At 39.5% G+C, this 27,498-nt stretch overlaps 3 protein-coding genes across 4 annotated transcripts in view; 2 read left to right on the top strand and 1 right to left on the bottom strand.

The window, feature by feature from the left end:
* The window catches only part of LOC111219759 (zinc finger CCHC domain-containing protein 24-like), a 14,656-nt gene extending 4,909 nt beyond the window's left edge, over positions 1–9,747 (bottom strand). Inside the window, exons 1-2 of the mRNA XM_022742525.1 lie at positions 9,329–9,747; positions 7,733–7,933 (exon numbers count right to left, since the gene is read on the bottom strand). Of these exons, the coding sequence (XP_022598246.1) occupies positions 7,733–7,933; positions 9,329–9,541 (414 nt within the window). The 5' untranslated portion in view covers positions 9,542–9,747. The remainder of the gene's footprint in view (positions 1–7,732; positions 7,934–9,328) is intronic.
* A 1,608-nt stretch (positions 9,748–11,355) lies between these two features.
* On the top strand, positions 11,356–19,621 carry LOC111219726 (annexin A4-like). 2 transcript variants are annotated; one of them, XM_022742477.1, is made up of 15 exons: positions 11,356–11,457; positions 13,802–14,171; positions 14,259–14,296; positions 14,485–14,628; positions 14,768–14,855; positions 14,984–15,078; positions 15,214–15,327; positions 15,526–15,616; positions 16,311–16,390; positions 16,484–16,540; positions 16,645–16,738; positions 16,919–17,014; positions 17,700–17,758; positions 17,898–18,020; positions 18,115–19,621. In XM_022742477.1, the coding sequence occupies exons 2-15, from the start codon at positions 13,811–13,813 to the stop codon at positions 18,172–18,174; spliced, it is 1,500 nt and encodes a 499-aa protein (XP_022598198.1). In that variant the 5' UTR covers positions 11,356–11,457; positions 13,802–13,810; the 3' UTR covers positions 18,175–19,621. The 2 variants fall into 2 exon arrangements, with proteins under 2 accessions (XP_022598198.1, XP_022598199.1); XM_022742478.1 differs by lacking the exon at positions 11,356–11,457 and adding an exon at positions 11,649–11,830.
* A 3,949-nt stretch (positions 19,622–23,570) lies between these two features.
* Positions 23,571–27,498, top strand: part of LOC111220286 (disks large homolog 5-like) — a 32,903-nt gene continuing 28,975 nt past the window's right edge. The window contains exon 1 of the mRNA XM_022743320.1: positions 23,571–24,203. Coding sequence (XP_022599041.1) covers positions 23,906–24,203 — 298 coding nt within the window. The 5' untranslated portion in view covers positions 23,571–23,905. The remainder of the gene's footprint in view (positions 24,204–27,498) is intronic.

Raw genomic sequence — 27,498 nt, forward strand, 5'->3', positions numbered from 1 at the left:
GATGTGTCTCTGTCTCCCTCCCCACTCACAAGACTGGCAATAAGCTGGACCTTTTCTTCACCGGACACTGCTCTTGTACAGACCTCTCTGTTACTCTACTTCAAGTCTCTGATCATTACTTTGTGTCCTTCTCTACCTCCTCCTCCTCCTCCATCCACCCCCACACACCGCACCCCCTACCCCCCTTCTCCGTTCTCTCTCCTTCATTCACTCTCTCCCCCACTTCCATACCCCCATGAGACATTCATCCTGGAGAACACAGCAACACCAAGCCTATTGGATACCATGTGGTCAATTACTCCACACTAACAAACCCGCCGCGCGCTCTCTCTCTCCCTCGCTGGGTTTAATTTGTATCAGACCCCCACAGCACCGGGGAGAAGCCCGGCTGTTACCAAAGCAAAACAACACGTTAATGCCTGGACTCAAATCCACAGCTATTGGTCTCCTATGTTTTAAAGACGCCTGCGTCAACTTAAGAGATACTTTTCATTATCTTGTGAAATCAGTTACCGCCAGCAGGGTTTAAAACAACAAACCAATGACTCTCCATTGTCCTTTAAAAAAGAGTATTGAAATAGCTAGATTTATGCATGGAAAACAATTATTACTGCATCCAAAGAGAGGTGAAATGATTAGTTTAACTGGCGACAGTAGTCAATTATCTGCTTAAGTCATTTATCATGCAAAACTGCCAAACATTTGCTGCTTCCAGCTTCTCAAATGTGAGGGTTTACTGCAGTTGTCTGGTTTGTATCATTGTAAAATGAATATCTTCGGGTTTTGGAGCAAGCTCTGTGAAGATGTCACCCTGGAAAATAATAGCTGTTGTCCTACGTCCAAATATTATTCAAAATCTGCTGATATAAGTGTACGCAGACGACATGCGGCTACTTTTAAAGTTAAGAGACTCAGACGGCTGCCTCTGCCACAGTGTGACAAATCTTACTGTTACTGATGATGGACCTTAGAAAATTAATCCGAATACCTGAGTAAATTTAGATAATATCTCTGATTATATGTCTGTTCACATCTGTAATGAAGCAAAGAGCAGGTATAGCTGAACATATTTAGGTAATATAACAGTTTTAGTGTAATTGAAATCATTCAGAAAATCCAAAATCCATCTCATGTAATACATGTCATTCTCTTTCACCGATACCCTGGTGCTAATACATATAAACCATTTCTCTCTTTAAATATTTGACTTTTTGACTATAAGTATACCGACATGCCATTATATTCTTTCACAGCTGCACTCCCTGTATCATAGGTGCTGACTCCTTAAATGTAAATGTTCATTGCACATGAAGCTTCTCTACTATAGCTATGATTCAAGGAAACAAGATATGAGACGCTCCCTGGCCAATGGAAGCAAACTTATGTCCTGTTTTTACACACAATGGTGCTTCCTCTTTTCCAGAATTTATCAGGGCCGAATGCTCCACTTATAGAAACATCCAGATATCAAATGATTCCTTTAACAGCATGAAGCAGTAATCCTTCCACACAGCCTTTCTGCAAATCTGGCACATCTGAAATACTGAATGGATTAACTTTCCCTCCTTCTAAGATAAATGTGATTAGATGCAAACAATTGGAAGCCAAAGAGCGGAGGATTGTTTTCTATTTTACTACATGCCTCTCCACATTTTCAGTCTTCCATCAAGCCTGTTCTTCAGAGGTTTCCAGAACCCTTAAACAAGCAGAGTTATACCCTCATACAAATTCACAGACATTATGTTTCTCGGCATCTATTTCACACACATTGCTGCTTTTGAGAGGAGTATTATCTACCAATACACTGACTGACTTCCAGTCCTGGCTGTGGTCAAGTTGATGACATATACAGCTGTAAACTGGCTTTATGTTTCACAATGAGTGAATGACGGGGGCAGGCGGGCTGGCAGACAAACAAGGGATGCAACAGAAAAATATTCCCAACTTTATTTCAAAACACAGCTGAGCGAGATTCAAGAGAGCGAACAAATCTTCTGACTCCTGCGAGGGGAGTAAACTTTGGCATGGTGGGTCATTCTGTCAAAGTGATTCTCAGATTCCCAGGAGGTCCCTAACAAGCCAACAGTGAGTTTAATCTTATTGTCATGTCCAGTAATTGGTGCAGTTATACTCAGTTTTGCACTGTCGGAATAATTTAATCATATGCTTTATATCTCTCACTGCTGTCAAAGTCTAAACGAGGAAAACACAAGAACCTGCAGTCACATTTTGCAGAGGCAGTCAAACATGTCTCTCGTTGGTTTACAGCAGCCATAACAGCAATAAACAGCAGCTATTAATGAATGTGCCATCTACCTTTACACCCTTCATGTCCCTTCAAGTCACAGAGTGCAGAATAGAGGACCCAAATGCAGACGTTCAGGCAGGCAGGTGCAGTTAAGTGACTTTAAATGAAAAGTGAAAGTGGTAAAGCTTGCAATAGACCAGGCATCAAAGTCAAGATGGTCAAAAAGAAAGGTCAAAAAGCAAAACGCAGGTACAGGCGACTCGAAGAGGAAACAAGAACAAAAACGAGGTTACCGGCAGGATGGCATGATCGTTACAAGCTTGAGACCTAAACAACGTAGACAATATGGCAGGAAGCAGGTGGAAATGACTGGTACAAGTACTGTGGTGGTGACTAGGGGAATGAGGAACAGATGATCAGGTGAGTGTGGCAGTCAGGTGATTGGGAGCAATCGGTTCCAAGGCTCACGAGAAGATTCAGGGAGAAGTGAAGTTTCCTCATCAATGTGTGTTTCCCCTTAACCACCTAAACCTGAGCTTAACCTTATCCCTACCCCTAACCTGTAATGACTATTTGCTAGCAATAAGTGTGAAAAGGAATCCAATAAGAATGTAAATACATTTGGTGCCATTAATCACACACCTTGTGACCCCACCATATTATAATTATATTTTATCCCAAAAAACCCAAATTTGCTTTGGCAAACAAAAGCAGAACAATTTGTTGTCCGACCCGTAAATCCTAAAATCTGGTGTAATTCCCTCAAAATAGTAGCGTACTCCTTATAATCCCAAATTTTGGTATAGCGCCCCCAAATCCCATAATTTGGTATTGTTAAAATCCCAGATAAATAGTACTATAGTAGGTTAATTCAAGAGTAAAATGAACAATAACTGCATTACGGAATGACAAAAATTATTTACTGTAAACACAAAACATAGATACAGTAAGTGCTCAGAAAAACATTCAACATCTACAGATCCATAACAACTGAGAAAACTCAATCTGCTGATGATCAGGTAGTATGATAGAAAGCTCCACAACAGATAGTAAATGACATTTGAGATATGATTGTTTTGTCAACTGCATTTTGCAGTTTCCAAGGTCAATAATGAACCTAAAGGAAGGACATTATTTTGTAGGGACCCAGATACATACAAATATATTTAAAGCCAGAGAAAGGGAAACAGTTCTATAGCTTGCTTCCCTTTCCTTCCTCCCTCCCTCACATGTCCTTCAAACCGGAAAAACTGTCATCTATGATCAAATTTTCTCTTGAAAACATGCCACAGCACAAACACTGAACTCTACAGCATTCTTTTCTTATATGTTCATTAACTCTGAGCAGATGACAGCCACTGCTCTCATCAGAGGGAGTCTATCTACCCCACATTCCAGGGTTTCCTCTATCTTGCTCATCCTCCCTGGCATATGATGCGGCCAAAAGCAACAAGACAGCAAACTGAGGACAGATAAGACATTTATCAGCGGTGAAAACAAAAGGACCAAAGCAACAGAAATCAGACAGTGTTGCTTGAGATTCACCAGTTACACGTTCGGCTGTGAACTGTATCGCCCCACCTGGACAGAAGTACAATGTCTAGTCCTAAAACAACACTGATAACATTATCGCTACTTGAGCTGGGATATCAACCCAAAACGCCTTCTAAACTATGAGATCAAACATCAAAACGTTGATCAAACATAATCTTTAATGAACAGAATTTTGTGGCATTGATCGAAAAATAGAATTTCACTGTTTTCTCATCTGGTATATCAGGCAAATACTGGCATTGTATTAGCAATTGGTTTGTGCTCAGCCAAAACTGATCACCTGTGATATGACAAAGAAAAAGTTCCTCCATAGTATTTTTGTTGCATGCTATTCATTCAGTCAGTTGCTCAGTAATGCTTTTTTCTTCATGTTGATACATTCAGCAGGATCCCCTACTGCTGATCAAGGCTACTCACTTTGTCTTAAAAGAATAGTTTGACCTGAAGACATAAAGTTGTTGTTTAAAGAGCTGCAAAAACTACAAGAATTTCATTTGTTCTGGATGTGAAAGACATATTTTTGTGTTAGATTGCGATTTAAACTGAATCTTATTTTATTGTATGCATCTGCTTGAATCACTTTCTTGCCAAGATTAAGACGAGAAGATTGATATCATGTTCATGTAAGGTAAATATGAAGCTACTGCCAGCAGCTAGTTAGCTTAGCACAAGTACTGAAAACAGGTGGAAAAAGATAGCCTGGCTCTGGCCCAACCTAACAAAATCTGCCTACCAGCACTGCTCCTACTCACTAATTAACAGTTAAGGACAGTGAATCATGGGATGAAATGCTTGTAAGAACTTAAGGAACACAAATCTAAAAATATCCATGTTTCAGGCTTCAAAGACTAAATAAAGAAATTCCCCTGAAAGCGTTTCAACCATCAAAAGTTCCACTGTCCAGAGTAATCATCAAAGCAGACTTTTTCCCTCCATTCAAACATGATTAAACTGTAACTGTAAAGACATACACTAATTTCCTGTGCTACCCACTGTTTCCACAGACATCTCTGGGCAACTGCTCACTGGCCCTTTAAATGAATGTCCGAAAGCCGCTTCTTCACACATGCAGGCAGACGGACAGAGAGAGACGCAGTTGACTGCAACCAAGCAGAGCTGAGCGAACAATACAGCCTGACTTCCTGACCTCTGGTTCCACAGCCCCTCAGGAGAAACAATGCTCTCCTTATTTAGCCCAGGCCCTTCCCACCATACACCCATTTACTGTCAGCACACTGTCACTTGTGTATTCTCTTTACAGTAACTGGGTTCAGCTTCTTAATTGGCAAGGGGTCATTACAACGTTGTGATCCTGAGTTTGAGGGATGAAAGGTGTTCAACTAGCATATTATTTAGCAATGAAATTTTTTTGGATGGAGTATTTCAAGCTTAACACGCTAATATAAAAGCATGTTAGAAATATAGTAATTTTACTGCAACCCAACACACAGTAACACATCAAAAGTACCAAAAGCGTGTATTTCGGTTGTCTAGAGCTAAAAATGCCTCAGATTCCAGCCAACAAGAACAAAAAGCAGTTTGTTCATTAGCTGCAGCTTCAGAAGAACATTCAGCTCGGCTTCAACTGAAGAGGCCTTTTGTCATGACGACAGCTCCGCAATCATTGCTTTGGGTCTGAAATATTAGCAACACATGATAAAATCTGACATCATCTTTTTTAAGGCAGAGCGAGAGCAGCAGAGAGCCGGGCAGAAGAAATGGTTTCCAGATTTCTTAACATTTTCAGGGGCGTGGCTGCGAAGAAGAATCGTAAATATCTCGGAGTAATCCTTTGACGTCTTAACCTCCTGGTGGAGCAAGTAACCCAACTCTCCGCTATGCTGTCAACAGGATGTTTACCAGTGACATGCTGAGCACAGCATGGATAGTGTATCTTATACCTATAAGCAGGACTGCAAACCAAATTCATGGACTGGCACTTTTCCCTTTTCATTGTTTTTCATCACCTAGGGTTTCCACCAAGGTGCCACAAGTTTCTTTATCAAAGAAGCAGACTTTTAGAGTTCACATGGGCCCCCTTCCACCCAGAAAGGGGCTGTTAAAGGCCCCCACGCACCCACTTCCTGTGTGCTTCTTCTTCTCTTATCTTACTGAGCCGTGACATTCTTTGATTCCTGTCCATACAGCCTCTCCACAACAAACTGATCAGCTATGGAAGAATGCTAAAAATGGTCCAAAGAGAGTCACTGCTGCTAATAAGATGATTTATATAAAGTCCATAAAACAGCTTTAAAACAAGTCATTTTGCTTTGCTGTGATTTATGCCTCTCCATTCTTCATTTGAAAGAAACATGCTGTGCAAAAACTGGGGTTTCAAGCATGTTTCCCTCCTGGCTAAGCGGCTCAACCTAAAGGAATAACTGTCAATGTGTTGTACATTTAGTGGTTGAAAGCTTCTCTGTTCAGATCGGGGGCTACATTTCTGAGGCTGATGAACTGACAGTCCCACCCGCTTCTTGCAGTGATTGCCAGGTGCACACAGATGTGAAAAAGTTAAGAGCTATAAGCTCACTGCAAATGATTTTCTCTGCATTCCTCACATTGCTCCACTATTTTTGTTCACTGCCGAGCTGCAGCAATCTCCTCTGTGTTGGCAGTGGTGGAGGTGATGAGCTTCCAGAGAAGAAATGGTTATTTGCTTTCTTGCTGTGAGTTTGATGAGAAAATTGATACCACTCTGTACAGTAAATATGTAGGCTAGCTAAAGCCAGCAGACGGCTATCTTAGCTTAGCATAATGGCTGAAAACAGGCTTAAACAGGTAGCCTGGCTCTATCCAGAGGTAACAAAATTCCCAACCAGCTCTTCTAAAAGGCTCCCCTATTAACATGTTGTGTTAAATCAATAATTAAATGTTTTACAGGAAGTTGTGCACCCTGTTTCCAGTCTTTATGCTAACTTAAGATAACTGGCTGCTGGTTCCAGCTACGTGCTTACCGTAACCTACAGGAAGTAGTATTAATATTCTGATCTAACTTTCAGTATGAAAACAAATAAGTGTATCTCCCAAAACTATGGCTTTTAGCTCATACAGCAGAAAGTCAACACATACCAAGAAATTAAATAATCTTGTAGAAAAGTAGCCCCATGTTTAACACTCTTAAAAACTGCACAAATTGGCTTTTTTGACATGTTCATAAAGACCTCTGGCACAAATTGACAAAAATTGGTACTTGTAGAAAAGAGTTAAAGAGAGAGAGTGATCACTCAGTCCTGTGTTTGAGTGACAAAATGAAGTAATTACACTTAATAGGCTTCTTTATATAATTGACCAGTAAATGTTTAACACCTATTTGAATTTTGACTTTTTGCTTTTTTGGACACTCCCTGTCCATTAGTTATTTGATTATTTCCATTACACCTAACAAATGTCAGGCATTTCCCTCTGAACATGATCAATGGAGAACTGCAGCTGCACATAAAGCAGTGGTAATATTTCTCTCATGTTTTGAGTAGAGGTTGTGCCTAGTTCCACAGAGAAACCTATCATCTTTCATTAAGGCCAGCTCCGAGATCCAATCTGGCATCTGCTGCTCATTACCAACCTGCAGTGGTACATCTAACTCAAATATGTGCTGAGGAATCTATTTCACGCTGAGAAGAGAATACAAACATAATATTCTGTCTTGGAATTTATAGTTTTAGTACCATTGAATTAAAAAGTGGTGAATTTATGCCTACAACTGTAATGAAGCATGTGGATTTGATCCAAGTTTCAGCTCAAATCAGATCAAATATGACACTATATTCACTTTATGAATTCCTCTTTTTCAGACAGCACTTCATATGTTCTTCAAAACATGCTGATGAATTAGATTGGCAGCTCAAATGGCCCACACACTGCACAGCTGTTTCAGCTGCCTTTGTGGATCTGCACCTGACTGAGGTACAGCATCCCTGACTGGCTCACCTGAGGGCAGTCTTTGATGTAGTGTCCTTTGTTGAAGCAAAGGTGGCACAGGTAGTTGGGCGGCGGTCTTTTGCTGGGTTTGCGTGTCTCGGGGGACAGGGAGAGGTCTGAGAAATGGTCCGCCAGAGAGCTCAGGCCATCCACGATATTGTTGAGGGATCCATAGGGTGAGGAGCTCTTGTAGAAGTTGTTGTTCAAGGCCTGTCAGAGAAAAACCAAGATGATAAATCAGTGGCAATGGAACTGTGTGGATGTAAAGGTCTAAATATTCAGTAGATACCTTAATGCACTAAAGTCTCACAATTGTCATGATCACCCAAAGACCAAAGAGATGTCAACAAATAGGTTGTTTTGTTCAACGAGCAGTCTAAAACCCATAGATAATTCATTTAACAATGATATGAAGCAAAGAAAAAGCAGCATATTCTCACATGGAAGTAGCAAACATGATGTTTTTCTTTGACAAATGACGTCAAAGATGATCAGAATTGTTGTTGATATATTTTCTGTTGATATATTTATTGATTAATTGGCATTATCTTTGACTCTACACAAAAGTATCTTTCATTTCACAAAGACACAGAAGAACATTGTTGTGACTCCAGGATGAAAGAGCATTTCAGCCGGCAGGTCAGTCCATCACCCTTGTTTCTCTCTCTGACAGTAGCCGACATTATTTCATTTCTGCAGATGTGCTGCCTTTACTGCATTTACTCTGTGCACCAATAGTGTCCATTTCCTCATCAGAACAAAATGCCTTTGTCATGCATTCTCCCAACTGGTCCTATTGGCACAACACAATCAGCATCATTGTGTCTCTGGAGGAGATGGGTGCTATGGCACCGCAGGGCAAACATGAAGAACAGCCTGCAGACACTGGCTGTTTACTCTGGGGGCATCACAGTGACTGAATTGTGATCAGATGCACTTGTACATTGCAGTGGTTAATACTCTGAATGAGACATCAAACTGCTGCAAATCTGTGGCATGTGTTACAGTATATAATTTGAACTGTTTCATTTTCAAAGTGAAACGGCGTAAGCTGGTGACTTTTGGTGCCAATGTGTAAACAAAAACACACTTTTTAATGCTCTGTTTCCATTGTCCTACTTTTCTTGAACAGGTCAGTATTAAATTAAGCAACACCAAGCCCCACTACGTGACGGCTACATATATCTCCTACCACGCAGAGGCCAGCCAGGGTGAACCCTCACATTTTTAAAACCTTGTGAGAGGTCTTTCTCAACCTGCCATTCCTCCACCAGCTGCAGACTGACACCAGAACAGTCTGAACACACTCAGGCAGTATACCAGGGTACAAAACACATATTCATAATCTACCCACTCACCACAGTGCAACCCAATGAAGGCATGCAGGTGAGGTTTACTGTATGTGCTACAAAAATAACCTGGAGTGAAATATGTGGGTATGATATTCATGGACACCCAAGGAGAGAGATTATTTGATATGCAGCAAAAAAAAAAGAAAAAGAAAAAAGAAATCAGTGTAAGTTTCAACATAACATGAATGTTGTAAACTTCCATGCAAAGCATTAGTCTTTACTATAGGACAGCGTAACATCACATGAATTCTACCTCACTCCTCAGATGGAAGAAGTTGTTGAGATAGTTGGAGCTCAGATCAGCTGCGCTGCGCTTGGAGTTGTTCATGTCCTGAAGAGAAGTGTCCGACTCGGCTTTGAACGCATCAAAAGCGCTGCTCTGGGTGTCTTGCAAAGACATATAGACCCAGTTGAGCAGCTGCGCAGGTTGGTACACGGGGGCACCAGTCTCTATAGCAGACATCATATTGTTGTTGGAGGACTGCGCCGGATTTTCTGGATTACTACCCAACTTCTCTCAGTCATCCCCCCTTGCTACGGCTGGATGGGTGTGATCCTTGTGTTCTAACCCGGGGAGCCCTAGAGGACCCCAGTAATGGGACAGCAGTCTCTGAGTGAGGGCGCAGTGGAAGCATTAAGCGCCAAAGCCTGAATGCCAGTTTGGAGCTTGGAGCAGCGCTCCGGCCAGGACTCTGGATTGCGTCACAGCGAACGGGAGGAGGTCCAACATGAGCTTGCATCTTTCTGCTTACCTTTTCTTCACATGTTGAACCACTGTAGCCTGCTGTAACCTATTATCAACGAAAACTAAGTGTTATAAGGAGGTAAAAGTGAAAATGGTATATAGCCCTATGTTATTGTATAATATGATTTAGGCCTATTTTTTTGAACGAGTTATTTTGTTTTAAGAAATCACTCAACTTGTGTAAAATAATTACCTTAAAACTATTTTATTCCCTACTTGTCTTTGTGGTTGTTTCGTTATTTCTTGGAAAAAAATAATGCAGTTCAGTCTTTTGTGATTGTTATGGGTCTGCTGCTACAACTAATTACTATATAATCATATATATATATATATATATATACATATATATATATATGTGTGTGTGTGTGTGTGTGTGTGTGTGTGTGTACACTACTGAGGTTACTGAGGATGCCTTCACTGACAATCAGCTTTTAGGGTAAACAGATTTAACTACAACACCAACAGATTATTGCCCTGCAATGCACGTCTCGAATACAAGTAAACTGCTGCCATCTAGCGTTTTATGTTGATACTGAGTGTAGTATTTCAGTAATGCAGTAATTCACAAATTATACGATCAAGTTATCACATGTGAAATGCCACACATTGTGGCCTGGTGATGACTGGAAGCTGTAGACTCAGCTGTCGGTTTTTTCCATACTGTATTAGATACTGATCATATATCATCTTCCTGCCCCAACATTATCTTCTGAGTTGAATTCAGGGGCCAACAATGAAAACAATAATTGACTTTGGAATAAAATAGAAATATTGAATCCAGTATTTTATACATATAAAAATATTTCAGTATGTTATTCAATTTTTGACATGTTTAAAATGACAGATACTTCCCCATGACATACTGTAGCCTATATAAAGACATGACACAGAATACATGTTCACCAATATCCAAAGTTTTTAAGTACTTGTGCTACTTTGTACTTTTATCCCACTATACATTTCAGAGATAAATGGGTTTTTTTTTACTCTTCTACATTTTTTTGAAACCTACTTTTCAGATTAAGATTTTACATATAGGGAATATGACAGGTTTATGAAATATAATTCACTACATTAGTGGTTCTCAACTTTATAGCGTGTGAGTCAGATGTTCATGAGTTGTTGGCAGAGAGATTTCAACCTCTAAACTGCTTACTGTTTCACTGTTAGTGTTTCACTGACAGTTTAAGGCCCAAAGAAGGAAAACTATCAAAATAAAATGAAATAAAATAAAAAAAAAATACACCGCACACCTTGGTGTATCAGAAGCCTATTAACAATCAGTCACAGGGGCCATTTTTTCTGTGAAAGAAGTAGCCTTACTTTTACTAATGATATTTTCATTACATTTAGCTGATGATACTTCTGTACTTTAAGTAGGAATTTTTTACATTGTTGCTTTTCTGCCGTTGGTTATGTCACCGAGTAAACAGACTCACTGATGTATAGACAAGTTTTCTAGGGGACCATGACACTCCACAGCCCGCTGAGTCAACATCACCCTCTCCTGTGACTGTGGACAACAAGCAACTGAGCAAAGGTTATTACTGCAGGGCGGAAATAATGCTGAGGACCCACCCACCTTCAAGCTGATCTCTCTGTCCTTCTTTTTCTGGATTTAACTCCGCTCCCGTTAAGTAAGTGGCTATTGAATCTTTATTAAATCTTTAATCTGTTTTGGACTGCAAACACCGGTGAGATATTAGTCGTGCACTGCATTGCGTGCGACTACGTAGTTAATCAAGTTAGTTCAATGATAAATAGGAAATTTGCCTCGCCCAATCAAACAAACACAGCAGCTGCTGAGCTGTTTAGCGGGGTCTCGACAACAACAAGCGCAAGACTTCCCTTATTTTAAACACTTATACTAATACTAGTAGCTACTTTTAACTTTTTTAACTATCTATCTAACATGCTCTCCTCTCTTCCGCTGTGTTCAGACTGGATGCTAAATGCTAATCAGTAACTTCGCTAGAGAGTATTATGTAACATTAACGGACGACGGGGTGGGTGAGTAAAGGCTCTTGTACGTCAAAGATGTTGGAGCTAAGTGACACATAAGGCTTGATAGTGTATGGGCTTTATATGCGCCTTATTATTGTAGACATATTACTAGATTTGTGATATCTTAGCTTTATTGCTTGTTGGCGAGTTGAGAAATAGCAGGCCTGTGATGCTCTCGATCAGATAGCATGTCAGTAAAATCGTAAAAGTCAAAGCAGGGGATTTAGATGTGAACATACTCGCGCCTTAGCGTGTCATTACGTTTGAAATAACGGACGATACAACAAAAAATTGCAAGTTGGTGGTTTGCGTTAGAAATCAAGACATTCGTAAAAGACATTATTAAAAAGCCAATCGGACATTGAAGTCTTGTCGTTCTTGTTGTTTAAAAAATAGAAATGCAATTTACAGAATAAATAAATATTAATATAAAGATTATCTGTTATTAATTTCTGCAATGATTCTTGTGTCAGATATAAACAAATCTGGACTTTCTTGCATTTATTTTATTGTCGTAAATGTTTGCTATGGTGGAAATTCTGGTATTTCCGATAACACGTGAAACCCTCACCAGTGTTTCAATGAGGATAAGCAGAGACCAGGAAAACAGCAAGGAAGTGTCAACTGAAACGCCCTTCCAGAGAATCACCTTTGACACAGTGTTTAGGTCTGGTTAAATAACACACTGGTGCATCTCTTAAGTTGAATTGTCTGTTGGCTATAAATAACCCTAAAATAAGGCATGATATTAGAGCCAATCAGTGGACTATTTGTAAAACTTGGATGCATTTTCACTGTAAGGAAAATCTATGTGCATTACAACAACCGAGCCTGGTACAACCTGTAGGTCTTGACTGAGATGTCAAAAACAAAAATATTGATTTCTCAGAGTGCCTCTTTTCTTGTGTGCATGTGCACAATGTGAATTTACAGTCTGCTAGATTATCACTAATCTCTACAGACAGACCTGCAACTGTAATGTGTCTTTTGCTTAGTTATGGTCTAATGTGTAACTGAAAAGATTAGGGGACATTTGCTAATTTGCATAATGCACTGTTCTCTGCTGGTTCTGAGAAAGGGGAAGGGAAAGTAGAACACTTAAAGAAAAACAACAAATATGGTTAATGTGGTCGAGCAGTTTCATATTGTCCGTGAAGCGGACGTCGTATAAAACTGAAAACATGGATAGGGCAGGGTTTTTTGTTGTTGTGTTTGCTTTACTTCAGAGTTGGCAGAGATGACACCAAATGGGTACAGTGTGATGAGTACAGTGTGATGAGTACAGTGTGGGGGTACAGTGTGTTGAGTACAGTGTGATGAGTACAGTGTGATGAGGTACAGTGTGATGAGTACAGTGTGATGAGTACAGTGTGAGGGGGTTGGGTATCAGTTTGTGTTGTATTTAGATCACTGTTTGAAAATTCCATACTAATAACAGATAATGATTGTGTGTTTTTTAAAGAACTGTTACTGGCATTTTTGCTGATATTGGATAGCTCCCGGTTCAGTGTTTTTAGATTGTTTAGACATTAGAAACAAAAATTAAAGCTAATGTTAATGTTAGTAGTATATAGTGGCCTGTAAATGCTGTATTAACTAAACCAAGAATTGAAAGTGCCTTTTGCATGTTCCTGTTTGTGTTACATGCAGAGAAACACAGCGATAAAGCAAACTACACAAATGAGCAGAAGCCCCAATGTGAGAAAACAACAGCCATTGCCTGTTTACAGTCTGAATGAATGCTGTATACATGGCAGTTGTGTCTCTAATGTTTTGCCATCAACACTCAGTACAGCAGATTCCACCTTGATGGTTCCTGGATCACTGAAAAGGGTTAGGGTACTACATTTAGACTGAGATTACTCCGGTAGAAAGACCTCAAAAAGTTCCACAAAAGGCCATGTGGGCAAAAGGGGCCATAGGATGGCTCTCAAATGTACATCATAGTAACAAGCCATAACTTCATGTCACCTCCAGGTTCTTAAGATGAGCTACCCAGGATACCCTCCTCAGTCTGGTGGATACCCACCACAGGCAGGGGGCTACCCACCTCAACCAGGAGCATATCCACCCCAAGCAGGCGGCTACCCACCAGCAGCAGGCGGCTACCCCCCGGCAGCAGGAGGCTACCCTCCGGCAGCAGGAGGCTACCCCCCACAGGCAGGTGGATACCCACCCCAAGCTGGCGGTTACCCTCCAGCAGCGGGCGGTTACCCTCCAGCAGCGGGGGGCTACCCTCCCCAGGCAGGTGGCTACCCTGCCCCAGCTGGAGGCTTCCCTCCACAGGCAGGAGGAGGATACCCACAACAGCCTGGAGCAGGAGGTTATCCTTCCATGCCTCCGTCAGGTAAGGTCGCGAGATGTTAACAGGGTCGTGAGGATTTGTTGTTGAAATGAATTGCATTGTGAGTGTTAATATCAATGTGTTTTTCAGGTGGAGGCTGGGGTGCAGCACCAGGCGGATATGGCGCGGTACATAAATTCTTTTCTCACTCCTTACGTCTGCAGCACCACGTCACTAATAACATATGGACTGACTTAAGCTAAATCCCTTGTTTGCTTAAATCACCTTATCTTCACCAGCCCAACTTGAACCTTATTGGCTCCATATAAAGTTTGTCACCGTGTACTTAGCACTTACAGCTGTCCTCTGTTTGCAGCCAGGAGGAGCTCAGCAAGGATACCCAGGAGGCCCTGCCCCAGGCCAACCCATGCCAAATTACCCTGGTGCCCCTGCAGCTAACCCCTCAATGCCTGGATATGGAAGTGGAGTTCCCTCCAACCATCAGGCACCTGCCATTTCTGTAAGATGCATTTGTCTTCATTCAGGACTTCTCTGAAACTATCTTTAAATTCACAAACAGATAAAAACACTGTTGTCTTTGTCTGTGGTATTTTTATCTTCTAATGTTTTTATTTCTCATGATGTTTTTTAAATCATAGAAAGGGTTCAGGGGCTCTATTAAAGACTTTCCAGGGGCCGATCCACTGAGAGATGTTGAAGTTCTTCGAAAGGCTATGAAGGGTTTCGGTACGTAAATGGTGTTTGAGTGTGCTAAACCCATTAAATATATTGTCATTCAAAAGAAATGGAAAAATTTATTGGCTCGTTACCCTTCTTACACTTAATTGATTCTTTTGAAAAAACATCTCGAATAGGCACTGATGAAAGTGCCATTATTGAACTTCTGGGAAGTCGTTCCAACAGGCAGAGGGTTCCAATGGTGGCTGCCTACAAAACCACTTACGGAAAGGTATCTTTTCTAATATTTTTTTTTCTAATATAAATTTTGTTTTGTTTGATTTTTACGGTTGAAATTGCTTTTCCTGGTTTTCATATGACCTTGCTTTCATGTTGGTTTTTTTTGTTTTGCAATTTTCCCTTTTAGGATTTATTCCATGATCTGAAGTCTGAGCTCACTGGAAACTTTGAGAAACTGGTTCTTGCCATGCTAATGACCCCTGCGCACTATGACGCAGCTGAACTCAGAGAGGCTATAAAGGTTGGAAACTTTAGTTATTGTCTCAGCAGATGCTTCAATTGTGTGTGTTTTTTTTTTTAGTGTAATAGGAAAATGAGAGCAAAAAAATCCCCTAAGTGCAAGTGAATGCCCCACAATGGCTCATGACCTTTAATAATTCTCTTTGTGAATTAGGTGGGTCTTTGAATGTGTTACCAAGGCTTTTTGATATTATTTCAGGGTGCAGGAACTGATGAAGCTTGTCTGATTGAGATTCTTTCATCACGCTCCAATGCAGAGATTCGTGAAATCACCACAATCTACAAAGCTCGTGAGTTCTGACCGTTGTCATTTACACTTTTGATTCAGATTTTTGTAAAAAGAGAGGAAAAGAAAAAGATTGAGCTCTGTAACATCTTCTCTCTGCCATGTGAGAGAATGTTGTGTCTGTCCTGTCTGTACACATTCAGTTTGTTGCTACATTTTGAACATTACAATTTTGAACTGTAGTAATTTAATCAAATATATTTCCACCACATTCTTTTTAGCCTACATTATATCTTTTGAAATCCTTTGAAAAGTTTTAACTTCATTAATTGATTCATTGATTAGATCTGAGAAAGACTGAAAGGTATGTCATTTTGATCATGATGATTGTTTTACCATATAAATGTCAGGGTTATCGAAATATTCTTGTAAAAGAAATAAATAACATTTTGTGTACTTCCCTTCTGACCATGATTAAAAATATAGGCCATCGCTCTACATCACAAACATTAACAATGGAAACAGTATTTTACAGCCTCTAAATGCAGAAAAAACTCTGTAATTGTCTAGTGTTGGTAATTATGGTGTTTGTTCTTAGTATTTAAAAACCTGTAAATCAATTTGGAAATGATCGCAGTTTTCTTTCAGGCAGTGTGACAAGCCTTTTATTTGAACTTGATAACGGATCGTGATAAGTGGTGTCTAAACATTATGCAAATGTTATGCAAATGAATTCATTTGCCACACCTTCCCTACAGAGTATGGGAAGAGCCTGGAGGACGCCATCAGCAACGACACCTCCGGCCACTTCCGCCGACTCCTGGTCTCTCTCTGTCAGGTAGCTGCTGCACGTTGTCCACCTGATTGATAATGAGCGCTCATGCCATTATACTGTTTAGTGAGCAAACACTTGGTGTCTTATTCCATCTAGGGAAATCGTGATGAAAGGGAGACTGTTGACATCTCTCTGGCCAAACAGGACGCTCAGGTACTGGTTTAAAGCTGCTTGTAACATTCTTGGCTAGTAATTAACATGCCTGATCATGTTCCTCTTATAATGTGTGTGTGTTTGTGTGTGCGCGCGCGCAACAGAAACTGTATGCTGCTGGAGAAAATAAAGTGGGAACTGATGAGTCTCAGTTTAATGCCATCCTGTGTGCTCGCAGCAAGCCTCACCTTCGGGCAGGTGTGTTATTTCAACCCTTTTTTTTTCTTCCTCTCTCTCTCTCTCTCTTCCTAATAAAACTCCGGCTTTGTTTTTCCACTGTCAGATCTGTACATATTGACCTCTTGGTGCATATGTCTGTACATGTTTTCAAATATTATGATTGTAACTGTCTTGCATGTGATTCGTGTCTTTTATTAGTCTTCCAGGAGTACCAGCAGATGTGTGGGAGAGACATTGAGAAGAGCATCTGCAGGGAAATGTCTGGCCATGTGGAGGATGGCATGGTGGCTGTGGGTATGTTGTTTTGGTCCTCTTTTTTTTTTTCCAAACCTCAACCAAACTGAAGTGGCTTTTCCAAAAACATGTTGAAGCCTTAAGTATATATTGAAGTCATTCGTCAAGATGTTTGTGTTCCAAGGCTTTTCCTGGAAGGAATAAAAATATCTTTCTGATGCACACAGGCTGCTGTTTGACCTACATACCTTTTCATTAAAACTTGATGATTGATCAAAAGCAAAATGATGGATTGGAAAACTAAAGGTTGCACAATCCTCTGAATGAGTCAGTTTTAAAATAGAAGATGCTCAGAAAACTACCACACATTAATAGACATGGTATTGTAGAATGAACTGACTCTATTTTTAGTTAGAGTTGTACAAAGTTGCACAAATTAAAAATTTATGAAATGTCAGTTTTTGTCATGCTGCTAATTTAAAAAAAATAACAAAACAAAAAAATGGGGATAGGAACATAAACTCTTTGGCCGAAGCCGTCACATAAAACAAATTAAATAAAATACAGTTTCCTCTTTATCTGCAGTGCAGTTATTAATGCTGTCAGTCCCAAGCGATCAACTTTTACAATCCCTCTATCTTGTCTTTTTCATTTATCAGCTGAAGCGTCGGTCTGATCTCGCAGATGCACACAAGACTCGTTCATTTGTTGATTGTTAACATCAATATCTGCTCCCCTTTTGTAGTGAAATGCATCAAGAACACCCCTGTCTACTTTGCAGAGAGGCTCCACAAGTCCATGCAGGTACACCTGTTTTTAATCATCACATTTTTTTTCTTCTTCTCACAAACCAATCGTTTCCTCCTCTGATTATTGCGGTGGGGCAGAGGAGAAGATTTCACCGCGGCAGTCAGTGAAGTGTCATATTGTGATGCATTCGCAGGGCGCTGGGACCATGGACAGAACCCTGATCCGTATCATGGTGTCCCGCTCTGAGACTGATATGTTGGACATCAGACAGGAGTATTTGAAGAAGTACGGAAAATCTCTGTACACTCACATCTCGGTAAGTCCAGCCAATCATGTTATTATGATAATTAACGTCAATGACTTTTTTTTTTTTGCGATCTTTATATGACACATCTTTATGTGTTTCTCAGGGGGACACCTCTGGGGATTACAAGAAGCTGCTGCTGAAGCTGTGCGGGGGTAGCGACTGAAAAGAGAAGACAACTTCTCCTAAGGGCAATGTATATGTCCACACTGAAACAATGTTGTAGAACCTTATATCACCTCTGATGCATGCAGTTAATGTTAGTTTTCCTATAACAACAGTAAATCAATGTTAGTTTTGTATTCTCTCTGATGACATGATAGTTTTGTTTTGCTACTGTATGATTGCCAAATAGTAAATATATATATATATATATATATATATATATATATATATTATATATATATATATATATATATATATTAATATGAAGATTTTTAAAGACACAGTAGATAGCTTTATCTTTATTAGATTAGAGGTGGAGGCCTATAGCCAAAAGTGGGTGCCTGAAAATTCAATCCTTAATTTAAAAAACAAAGTATATTATAGAGCAGTCCAACAAACTGCTAATTGTAAAGTCTGATTCTTTCTGAATTTAGATGAATAGAGTTTCACAAAATAAGAAAAACTAAAACTGCAGAACAAGGAGACTGACTCATTTATCTATAAAGTACACATACAAGGAATCATTCAACACAGTACTTTATAAAATGTGTTATTTCAGTGTTACTGTGGCAGAGTTTACCTCACTGCCAAGCATTTCAACTATGTTAAAAAAGCTGTGCGAGACTGTTAAGCAAGTTTAAGCAATTTCAATATAACTGGATCTTATACAGCATAGATATGATCATTTTATGCTTGTTCATCTGGTGTCAATTAAATTCCAGGTAATTTTTCAATGTAAAAAAAATAAATAAAAAAAATAAAGATCTGCTAAGGGGCATTTCCTCCATCTCCATCTAAGTGTCTGTGCAAACTAACCCGAATTTTTCCCTCTGCTTGAAAGTCTATGCAAATCAGCTCTTGGCAGTATATTCTTTATATCAGCTTCACAAAACTTGTCTGTTTTGCTCTTGAAATGAAATGTAAACCTTATCAATCACTATTCAGCATTTACAGACAGCGTTGCCTTTCCCTGAATGTTGAAAATGCCAAAGCCCAAAGACAGATCATATTGTGCCTTTTGTCAGGGCTGCTTTGTTGTTCAGAGTTAGTCAGTGTTTCACTGTGCAATTATCTCACAAACAATCTATAATAATACTTGTATTGGTGCAGAAATGTAATCCTCACATTGTTTGGTTTTCAATGTTTTGTTTACATTTTCTTTCATAGTGTCCTTATACTGGTTTGTATGTTGTACTGCCAGTAGAGGGCTCTTGGCTCACATGAAGTGCCGTTTCTTATGTCTGTGATTGTTTTTTGCCTGCTTACTGGGAGTTTGGCATATTTATTACTCTAACTCTACTTTGCAGTCATCCTTATAACATGATAATGATTGAAACTGAATGGATGCCTGTTTAGTTTTCTAACATTTTGCCATTTGATAGTCTCAGTGTTTCCAGAGACTTTCAAACAACCACTTCTCATTTCAATAAAAAAAAAACAAAAAAACATTTTGGCATATCTGGATTGTCTCTGTGAACTGGGATCATGTGTTTTGCATGAAACACTGTGAATGTGGATTTTCTCCTCTGAGCCAAAGCACAATGAGCAATTTGCATTTCAAAGCTAGTCTCATTTTCAACACCTTGGTCTGTAATACAACCCCCCCCCCTCAGAGCATCACGAGCTGTATGTTCCGTTAAAAGATGCGAGTAATGTGGCTTACATAAGTAATGTCTCTGTGCGTGTGCTTTGCTGTATAATCTGACGGGGAGAAAATGTTCAGGTTTGCTCTGCGGCTTGAGTGATATGGCACAGAGAGCTTTTCTCGCGGCTATAAATAGTGTCCATATTGGAGACACGGATGTCCTAAGGTCTTTCTGTTGCACTCATGGGCCTCAAAGTGCAGCCTCAGAGGGACTGTGATGGGGAGACAAATGACTTTTACTGAGCCTCACGTCTTGTACCTCTTTCTCACTTCGCTATTTCTCATATTCACTCAAAATGAAAAGCCCCCAACAGCTGGAGCACAAAGACGGATGAATATTTGATGTTGGTATTTGTGTATTTTCTCTCTTGTGGAGACTGTTTGCTGTGATACCTCCTGAAATATATGGGTCAAAAGGAAATTGGAGAGGGGGGGGGGCTCCCATTTGGCCAGCTTTTACTTTTGGAGACAAAACAGAGCACTTCCCCGACGCTGATTTCTAGACAAAGTGCTTTAATTATTAACATGTGGGCTTGATAGCAAGATGCTGCACTCTTTCTGGGACTTGGATCCCACTTAAATACACTCGCACAGGGTTACACTGTCTTATAGGAGATGTCAGACACGTGCGGATGGGAGTTGGGTAAATCAATAGTATCTGTCTGCGTCATCAGCACTAGTGGGAGATGGGAGCTGTGAAGGTCAGCCTTTGATTAGCTCTTGGCCCTCACACTTGCCATCACACGCCTGGAGCTTTCTCCTCTTCTTGTAAATGACAATTGAAATGATTTTGATTTGAATTTTTTGACTGAAAATGTGACTGAAATCTCTTAAAATTCATCATGCCAGAAAAGAAATGGAATAATATTATGTTTCACCTGAGAGATTTTTCATATTCCATGTTTTTATGTCCTTGAATGCTGAATTATTCATGTTTTATATGGTACTTTGAAAGAAAACCCCTTCAAATATAAAGGAAAATAACAAAATGACAACTGATAAAAAACACTGTCTCATTAGAGGTTTGTTTCACAGACCGATTAAACATAATCTGAATGAAAAAATCCAATTCAGTGGATCTATTGAGATTAGTCAGCATTTTACCTTAATAAACATCCCCATCACTGGCCTCTAATATTAATACTGTGTTATAAACAAGTAAGTATTGACCAAATTGTTGATTTGCAGTGGATTTTCTCCAGCCGTCCAATAAGGAATGTGTGGTTAAGTGACATTTGGTTGCCAGGGACATAATCCTGCTTTAAACTTCATGAGTGCATATGAGCAAATTACAGACCCAAGGATTAGATCAACAACACATAATGAGATGTAGCAGCAGATATCACTAGCCCGCCTGCAGAGCTGCAACCTGCACAATTTGAGGTTCATCCTCTGTTATTTGGCAAAATAAGAGAATAAAACCCGTCCAACCTGTTCTTTTTATTTATGTGTGCAGTCTGCATCCGTTCAGATACAGAGGCTTTGAAGAAGAGCAGTGGATCGCCAGAAGACAGCACATTATTCTATAAATCACAGCAAAACAACAGCCTGAGTTTGAAGTTTTGAAGTGTAACAGCCCCCATTTCAATCTAGTGTGATGGTTTTAAGAATTTACATAATTCCTAAACATTCCAGCTAGTTTTCTTGGTGAGCTCCGGATGGATTTTCCCCGCAGGGAAAAGAAATTAGTAGAGTTGTTACGTAACCATTTACATTGTTAAAGCAGTTTTAAACTTAAGTGGGGAAATGTATAGGCACACTGTGTACCGTATTAAGCTTTAAAGACACGCCCTGTGTGCTCCAGCAAGCTCCAGAAGAGAGTCACGGCCCTCATAAAGCCAATACACTGAAGCTCCTTAATAATATACAGTACTGTCAGCAAATGTGGCAAATGAGCTCAAAGCAGATTTCCACATTCAGCATCTCTCCAATTCATTTAGTCCATATTGTGGCTACAGATTAGAATGTAAAGATGATCTTACACATGATTTCATTGTGTGATGTCGGCCTCCTTTGAGATCTGATGGATTATGTAGAGCAGAAGAAAGCTCATAGAGTGGGGCAGATTTATCAGGGGACAATCCAGATGAGAGACAGGGAACTATACTATCTGGAGGTATACAATCTGCTCTAAAAAAAGAGATCAAGTTTGATATAAAAGCCTTTTGATTAGATGCATAATGCATGTGCAGCATCAATTACTGGATACGCTGAGCAGATCAAGCTTTGGGAAGCAAAGACCAAATCAATAAATACATGATTTGCAATGCTGTAATATTTACACAACTGCTTAAAGGCTTTGTGCTTGATTACTAGAACAAAAAGAAACAAACACTATATTAATGCCACTACTTAGTAATATACCAGATACAATGGCTCTTACTCATACAGTATAACAACCACAGACATTAGTACCCCCTTTAAATTGTTTTGTGAGTAAAACGTAGCATATGTATTGAGATCAAGTTATTGTCAGTTTTGAGTAATGATCGGTTTAAACAAAGATTATTTCATTTTAAGAAATTTACAGTCCTGAAGATGTAAAAGTATCCGTATTTCACAAAAAAGAAGCAAGAAATAGAGAAAAGTAAGACAAAAACCAAACATAATTTTTGTAATAGACTGTGACCCTTCATGTCTATGTTGAGACTTCGTGTTGGGTCTTGACTTATTACAGCTAATCACATAGGAGTTAAAAATAACTAGATCATATTCTATAAACTAATGTACTAAATAAATATGTCTATGGAAATATCTCAGTGTTACATTTTATTACATATATCGATGCATTATAGGACAATGATCAACTCATCACTGTAAACCACAGACACACTTTTTTTTGAAAGAAATACAAAGAGATTATAGAAATTTTCCATCACTGAGTTCATGTTCTTTGTATTTGTTCTGGGAATTTAGAGGGCTTAGCATCCAGCTTACATTCTATAATTAAACATGTAGCTTAATAGTAGTTTAATGGTGAATATTTTACACTTCCAAAATATTTGATCTAATTCTTCAAAATATGACTATCTTTAACCACTGGGTAGATAAGATGATGGTTCACCTGAAATTGTAAAAGTTACAAGTTAGATACATTATTCAGGTCTCAGCTAAGACGTTTCAAGGCTCATGGCCTCAGTTTTTCTAAAGTAGAGTATGGCCCTGTTTTACTTCCAATAGTAATGTTATGGAGGCCAGCATGAAGAAAAATACATGCAAAATATCTTTACAAACACACTACTGAACACAGTGGTGGAATGTAATTAAGTACATTTACTGAAGTACTGTACTTAAGAACAGATAGTAAGCCTCACATGATAATCCAATAAAGTATGAGATCCACAGGAGGGGATTTACCGCATATTGATCACTTCTAAGTACATTTTTGTCAAGAACACTATTTTTACTTGAGTGACAATGCAAGGCTTGTAATGCAGTTTCATATTCCACCACTGATTGAACACCACACATGAATAATAGAATAATCTGGAACCACGTCTTTATATCTTATATTTTAGTAGTATTATATCTTTATATATATTTTTCATAATGGGAATTAAAGCGGCGGGGAGCCAGGTGCGTCTGAAAACAAAGCCCCGCCCACGTTTACCTTAAATGTCCATTGCACGGAAATATGATTGGCACAGGGCTACAGCTGCTTGGACGGTGAGACATGGCGGAGTTTGCAGTCTCACAGAGAGAGCTCCTGAAGAGTTTTTACACTTTCCAACATGTCGAAAGAACTTGATTTTAGGACGACAATGTCTTCGTAGCGTACACAGAGCGGAGCTTAAAGAGGCAGAGGCGTCTTTTTTTTCGGGAAGGACGGAGCGGCGGTTGGGAAAATGTGTTGTCATCTCCGTGCAGTCAACAGCCTTGGGCAACAAATATGGCTACTTCTTGTGTATCCTCCAATTCGGGTTGAAAACCGTCCGAGCTGGGCCGAGCGGGATAGTTTCGGGGAGTCACGACAGTAGTCCGAAGTGAAGTTGACTACAAGATTAAGAAGCTGGATTTGTCCCGAAGCTGGTTTGGTTAAAGCGAAGGTGGTGGGGAGGGGGAGCGAAACAGAGAAGAGGGGACAGAGATGGAGCCAAAGCATAAAGAGTTGTTGGAGAAATGTTACCAGAACTTGGTGGAGTCGATAACAGATGCGGACCGAGTTGTGGATGTTTTGGCTCACTGCGGGACCCTTAGTCAGTCTGAACGCTACGAGCTGGGACACAACTGCTCCTCCAATTCGGAAAAAGTGGACCTCCTCCTGAAGATACTCATAAGTAAGGACAGAGACCATTTCGCAGAGTTTTGCACTGCTCTGGAGAAGACTCACCCTCACCTGCACTCCGTCCTGCTGAATGGCATTGGACCAGTGGATCATACGACTGGTGAGAAGCAATCACTGGGTTAATTGATTGATGTTAATTAACTGATTTTAGCGTGCTGTAAAAGAAAGGACAAAGGACCATGTATAAAATAGATTAGTATGGAGGCAACTGCAGCTTTATTAAAGTGAACTACAGTGTATTTAGAGATGCTTTATTTGGTTAAAATCCAACCTGTTTTCGATCTTGCTCTGAGCATGATCTAACTAACATTAGGAGTATTGACCATATGACAACTTGATGAAGGGCATGACTTTTCCTTTGGGCAAGTGTAAACAGAGAGAGGGCTGCACAATCATGTGACCTGATGCTTATTTACACTCACACTGCTGTGCTTGTTTCCTTTGCCATGTCACTAAAAGCACAGCCTGCTATAGCCTGTTGTGAAAGTATTTAATGGACCTAAAAAGACTCAAACAATCGATGTAGTGACAAGCTGGGGCTGCCTGAAGAGTGTGTGTGTGTGTGTGTGTGTGTGTGTGTGTGTGTGTGTGTGTGTGTGTGTGTGTGTGTGTGTGTGTGTGTGTGTGTGTGTGTGTGTGTGTGTGTGTGTGTGAGAGAGAAAGAATCAATAACCCACTGTCAAAGTCAAATGAATGAGTGAAGAAATGAATGTGTGTTATTGCACACAGTGCAGTGATGTGTAGGGAATATAAAGGGGAGAATGATAGATGTCAGTTTCATTCCTGTCTCGGTAAAAAACTAACTGAGACTAACAGTTATTCATCATCAATGAATCTGTAAAATACTTTTTGAAATCAATTTAATAGCTGTTTGGTTTATAAAATGTTATTGATGAAGTCCTCAGATTGCCAGTAGAACTGCAACAAATTATTATTTTCGCAATTAATAGTTTGGTCTATTAAATGTCAGAAAATATCGAAAAACTGGCCCTCAAAAATCCCTCAGACCACAGTAATGTGTTCAGATTGCTTGTTTTGTCCAAGCAATCTGAAGATACTAAATTTAGAGTTGTATAAAATAGAGGAAAAACCACAAAACCCTCACATTTTGGGAACTGAAAACACAGAATGTCAGGCATTTGTTGCTCTATAAATGACTTAAAAGATTAATGATTATCAAAATTGTGGACAGTTTTCCATAGACTGACTGATGGATTCACAATCTACTCATTTCCAGCACTTTTTGCACTAAAAATATTCAAAATAAAATTTAATGTGGTCAAAACCAAGATCAAGAAAGAGTTTATTGTGTACCACCACCTTTTTTTTAGTGGTAAACTGAGAAATAGCCATAATGTACATTTACATTACAGTTTCTAACTTTACACAAATTCTACTGTCTTTTATTTCAGCCTCATCTAATCTACCGGATACCAACGATTTTGTTTCCGCACATAAAAACAAACAGCTGCTTGTAGATGATACAGTGAAAAGATAGCACATATCTCAGCCTCTTGTCTAATTGTTTTGGGATGTCTCTACTGTTCTCTGGAGTGCATTCAGTTTGATATGAGGTTAGTTTTATCATATGTGCTCACAAAATGGTCAAAATACTCCACTCAGTGATGAGTACCTCCTCAATATGTTTTTCTCAGTCGCAGCTAAAATCTAAAGCTACAGAAATACTCTTGCACGTTCTTATGATGCTTATAAATTCGTCATCAAATTCAGCATAAGCTGAGCCTGTCATGATTTATGTCCCAATATTTCTCAATATCACTTTCAGCACTAAATCCTTCATTCATATGTAATATATAAACATAGTGTTCGGCAGGAGTAATGCATGCACACTCGTTCATGATCCCAGCTCAGCACCTCTGCTACACCTTTGCGTTTCCGAAGCAATATTTGCATTGGTTGTTACTTTGTTCACTGTCAGCCTTTGTGTCATACTCAGTGAGCTGAATGGAGAGGTGTTAATTATGCATTTTTTTCTGTCCTCATTATTTATAAGAGAACTGAATCTGCCGAGTGACTCCATTTTTCTAATCTTTGTCATTTTTGCGCTGCATTTCACAGTCATGCACCGAGTCTAAAAGTGAGTTCTGATACTCAGCAGAGACTGTTTCTCTTGCTGAAGAGGTTTTTACATGAACATGCACTGGGCTGGTCTTAGCAGTTTGCTGTAGTCTGCAGCTCCTTAGTCACACGGGACACAAATGGGCTGAGCCACTTTCTGCTACTGGGCAGACAGGTTCCTCCACTGTGCAGCCAAAAGAAGGGCCTTTCCCCAGCAAAACAGTAGCTTGTTCCACACTACGTTTTTAAATAATATTCACTGTCAGCAGCCTGATCTTGTTACTTCCCATTCACCCAGAATCCCAGTGGGTGAGAGAGCTAGATCACCTTTGAAATCAAAACAATGTTAATGAGTGAGAGCTTCTTCTTTCTTAGTCAACTTCAGAAAGCACTCTAAAGTAGAATGTCAACCGCAGATATGCTAAATGTAGCCTCTTGAAATGATCAGAGCTGCAAGAATTTCACTGTGATGTGCATATGATGCATGCCAGTATGGTACTTAACAAGGTGAGTATCCCCAAGGGTTTACTTGCTTTTTTTTTTTTTTTCTTTAGCAAACAAAGATAATTCAGTTTTTATATAACCGTAGCTTCAGGGCTAGACAGTAGAGACCTTTTGTTTACAGATTGGTCTCACCTTTTCTTAAAGAACAATAACATGACAGCAGCATATCATAAGGGTGTGTATCGTGACTGACGTGTTCACTTGGCTGACCTGTGCCACTGGAAAATAAGACTGGGTATCGGGTAGTAGGAGAGTAAAACGCTTGATTTCACTGGTTTTCTTTAGAAGTGGAAAAGAAATTTAGAGTATCCACCATTATTTCCATTGGACTTAAGCTATTAGCATGGACAGTAAACGCAACAAGCATTTAATTGCCATTCAGTACAGTTTTTTTTGGCTGGTTTATAGTCATTATTGAGCTGCATCATGCTTTATATAGTGGAAGATTTAAAAGGGTATTTCTAATAATAAAACAAGAATAATAGTTTACAGCCACGCTAGCAGCTGTGATGTTGTAATGCTAATTGTAAAGAAATCCAAACTGTTAGATAAACCAAGGTACTGGACAAGTTGAAATTTCGACAGGATGATGGGGCTTGTTGAATAGTCAGAGGATCAAAGTTCACAAAGTCAGTGTATTGTATGTCTGCATCAAAGTGCATAGTAATCCATTCACCAGTCGCCGAGACATTTCACTCTTAACCACAAATGTTACCAGTTTTGGTGGCACTACTGTCACTGTCTGGGGATCATGAAAGTAACAAATTTCATTGAATCCATCCAATATTTGTTGTGATACTTAAAGGTTCCCT

The sequence above is a fragment of the Seriola dumerili genome, unplaced genomic scaffold, assembly GCF_002260705.1.
Source record: "Seriola dumerili isolate Sdu_G_001 unplaced genomic scaffold, Sdu_1.0 BDQW01000068.1, whole genome shotgun sequence".
Taxonomy (NCBI): Eukaryota; Metazoa; Chordata; class Actinopteri; order Carangiformes; family Carangidae; genus Seriola; species Seriola dumerili.

Bases quoted from the DNA above. Each gene is read 5' to 3' on its own strand.
- LOC111219726 (XM_022742477.1), top strand. From the start codon at position 13,811: ATGAGCTACCCAGGATACCCTCCTCAGTCTGGTGGATACCCACCACAG. The intron at 14,172-14,258 runs GTAAGGTCGCGA...TGTGTTTTTCAG, and splicing joins TCCTTCCATGCCTCCGTCAG to GTGGAGGCTGGGGTGCAGCA. The intron at 14,297-14,484 runs GTACATAAATTC...CTCTGTTTGCAG, and splicing joins CACCAGGCGGATATGGCGCG to CCAGGAGGAGCTCAGCAAGG.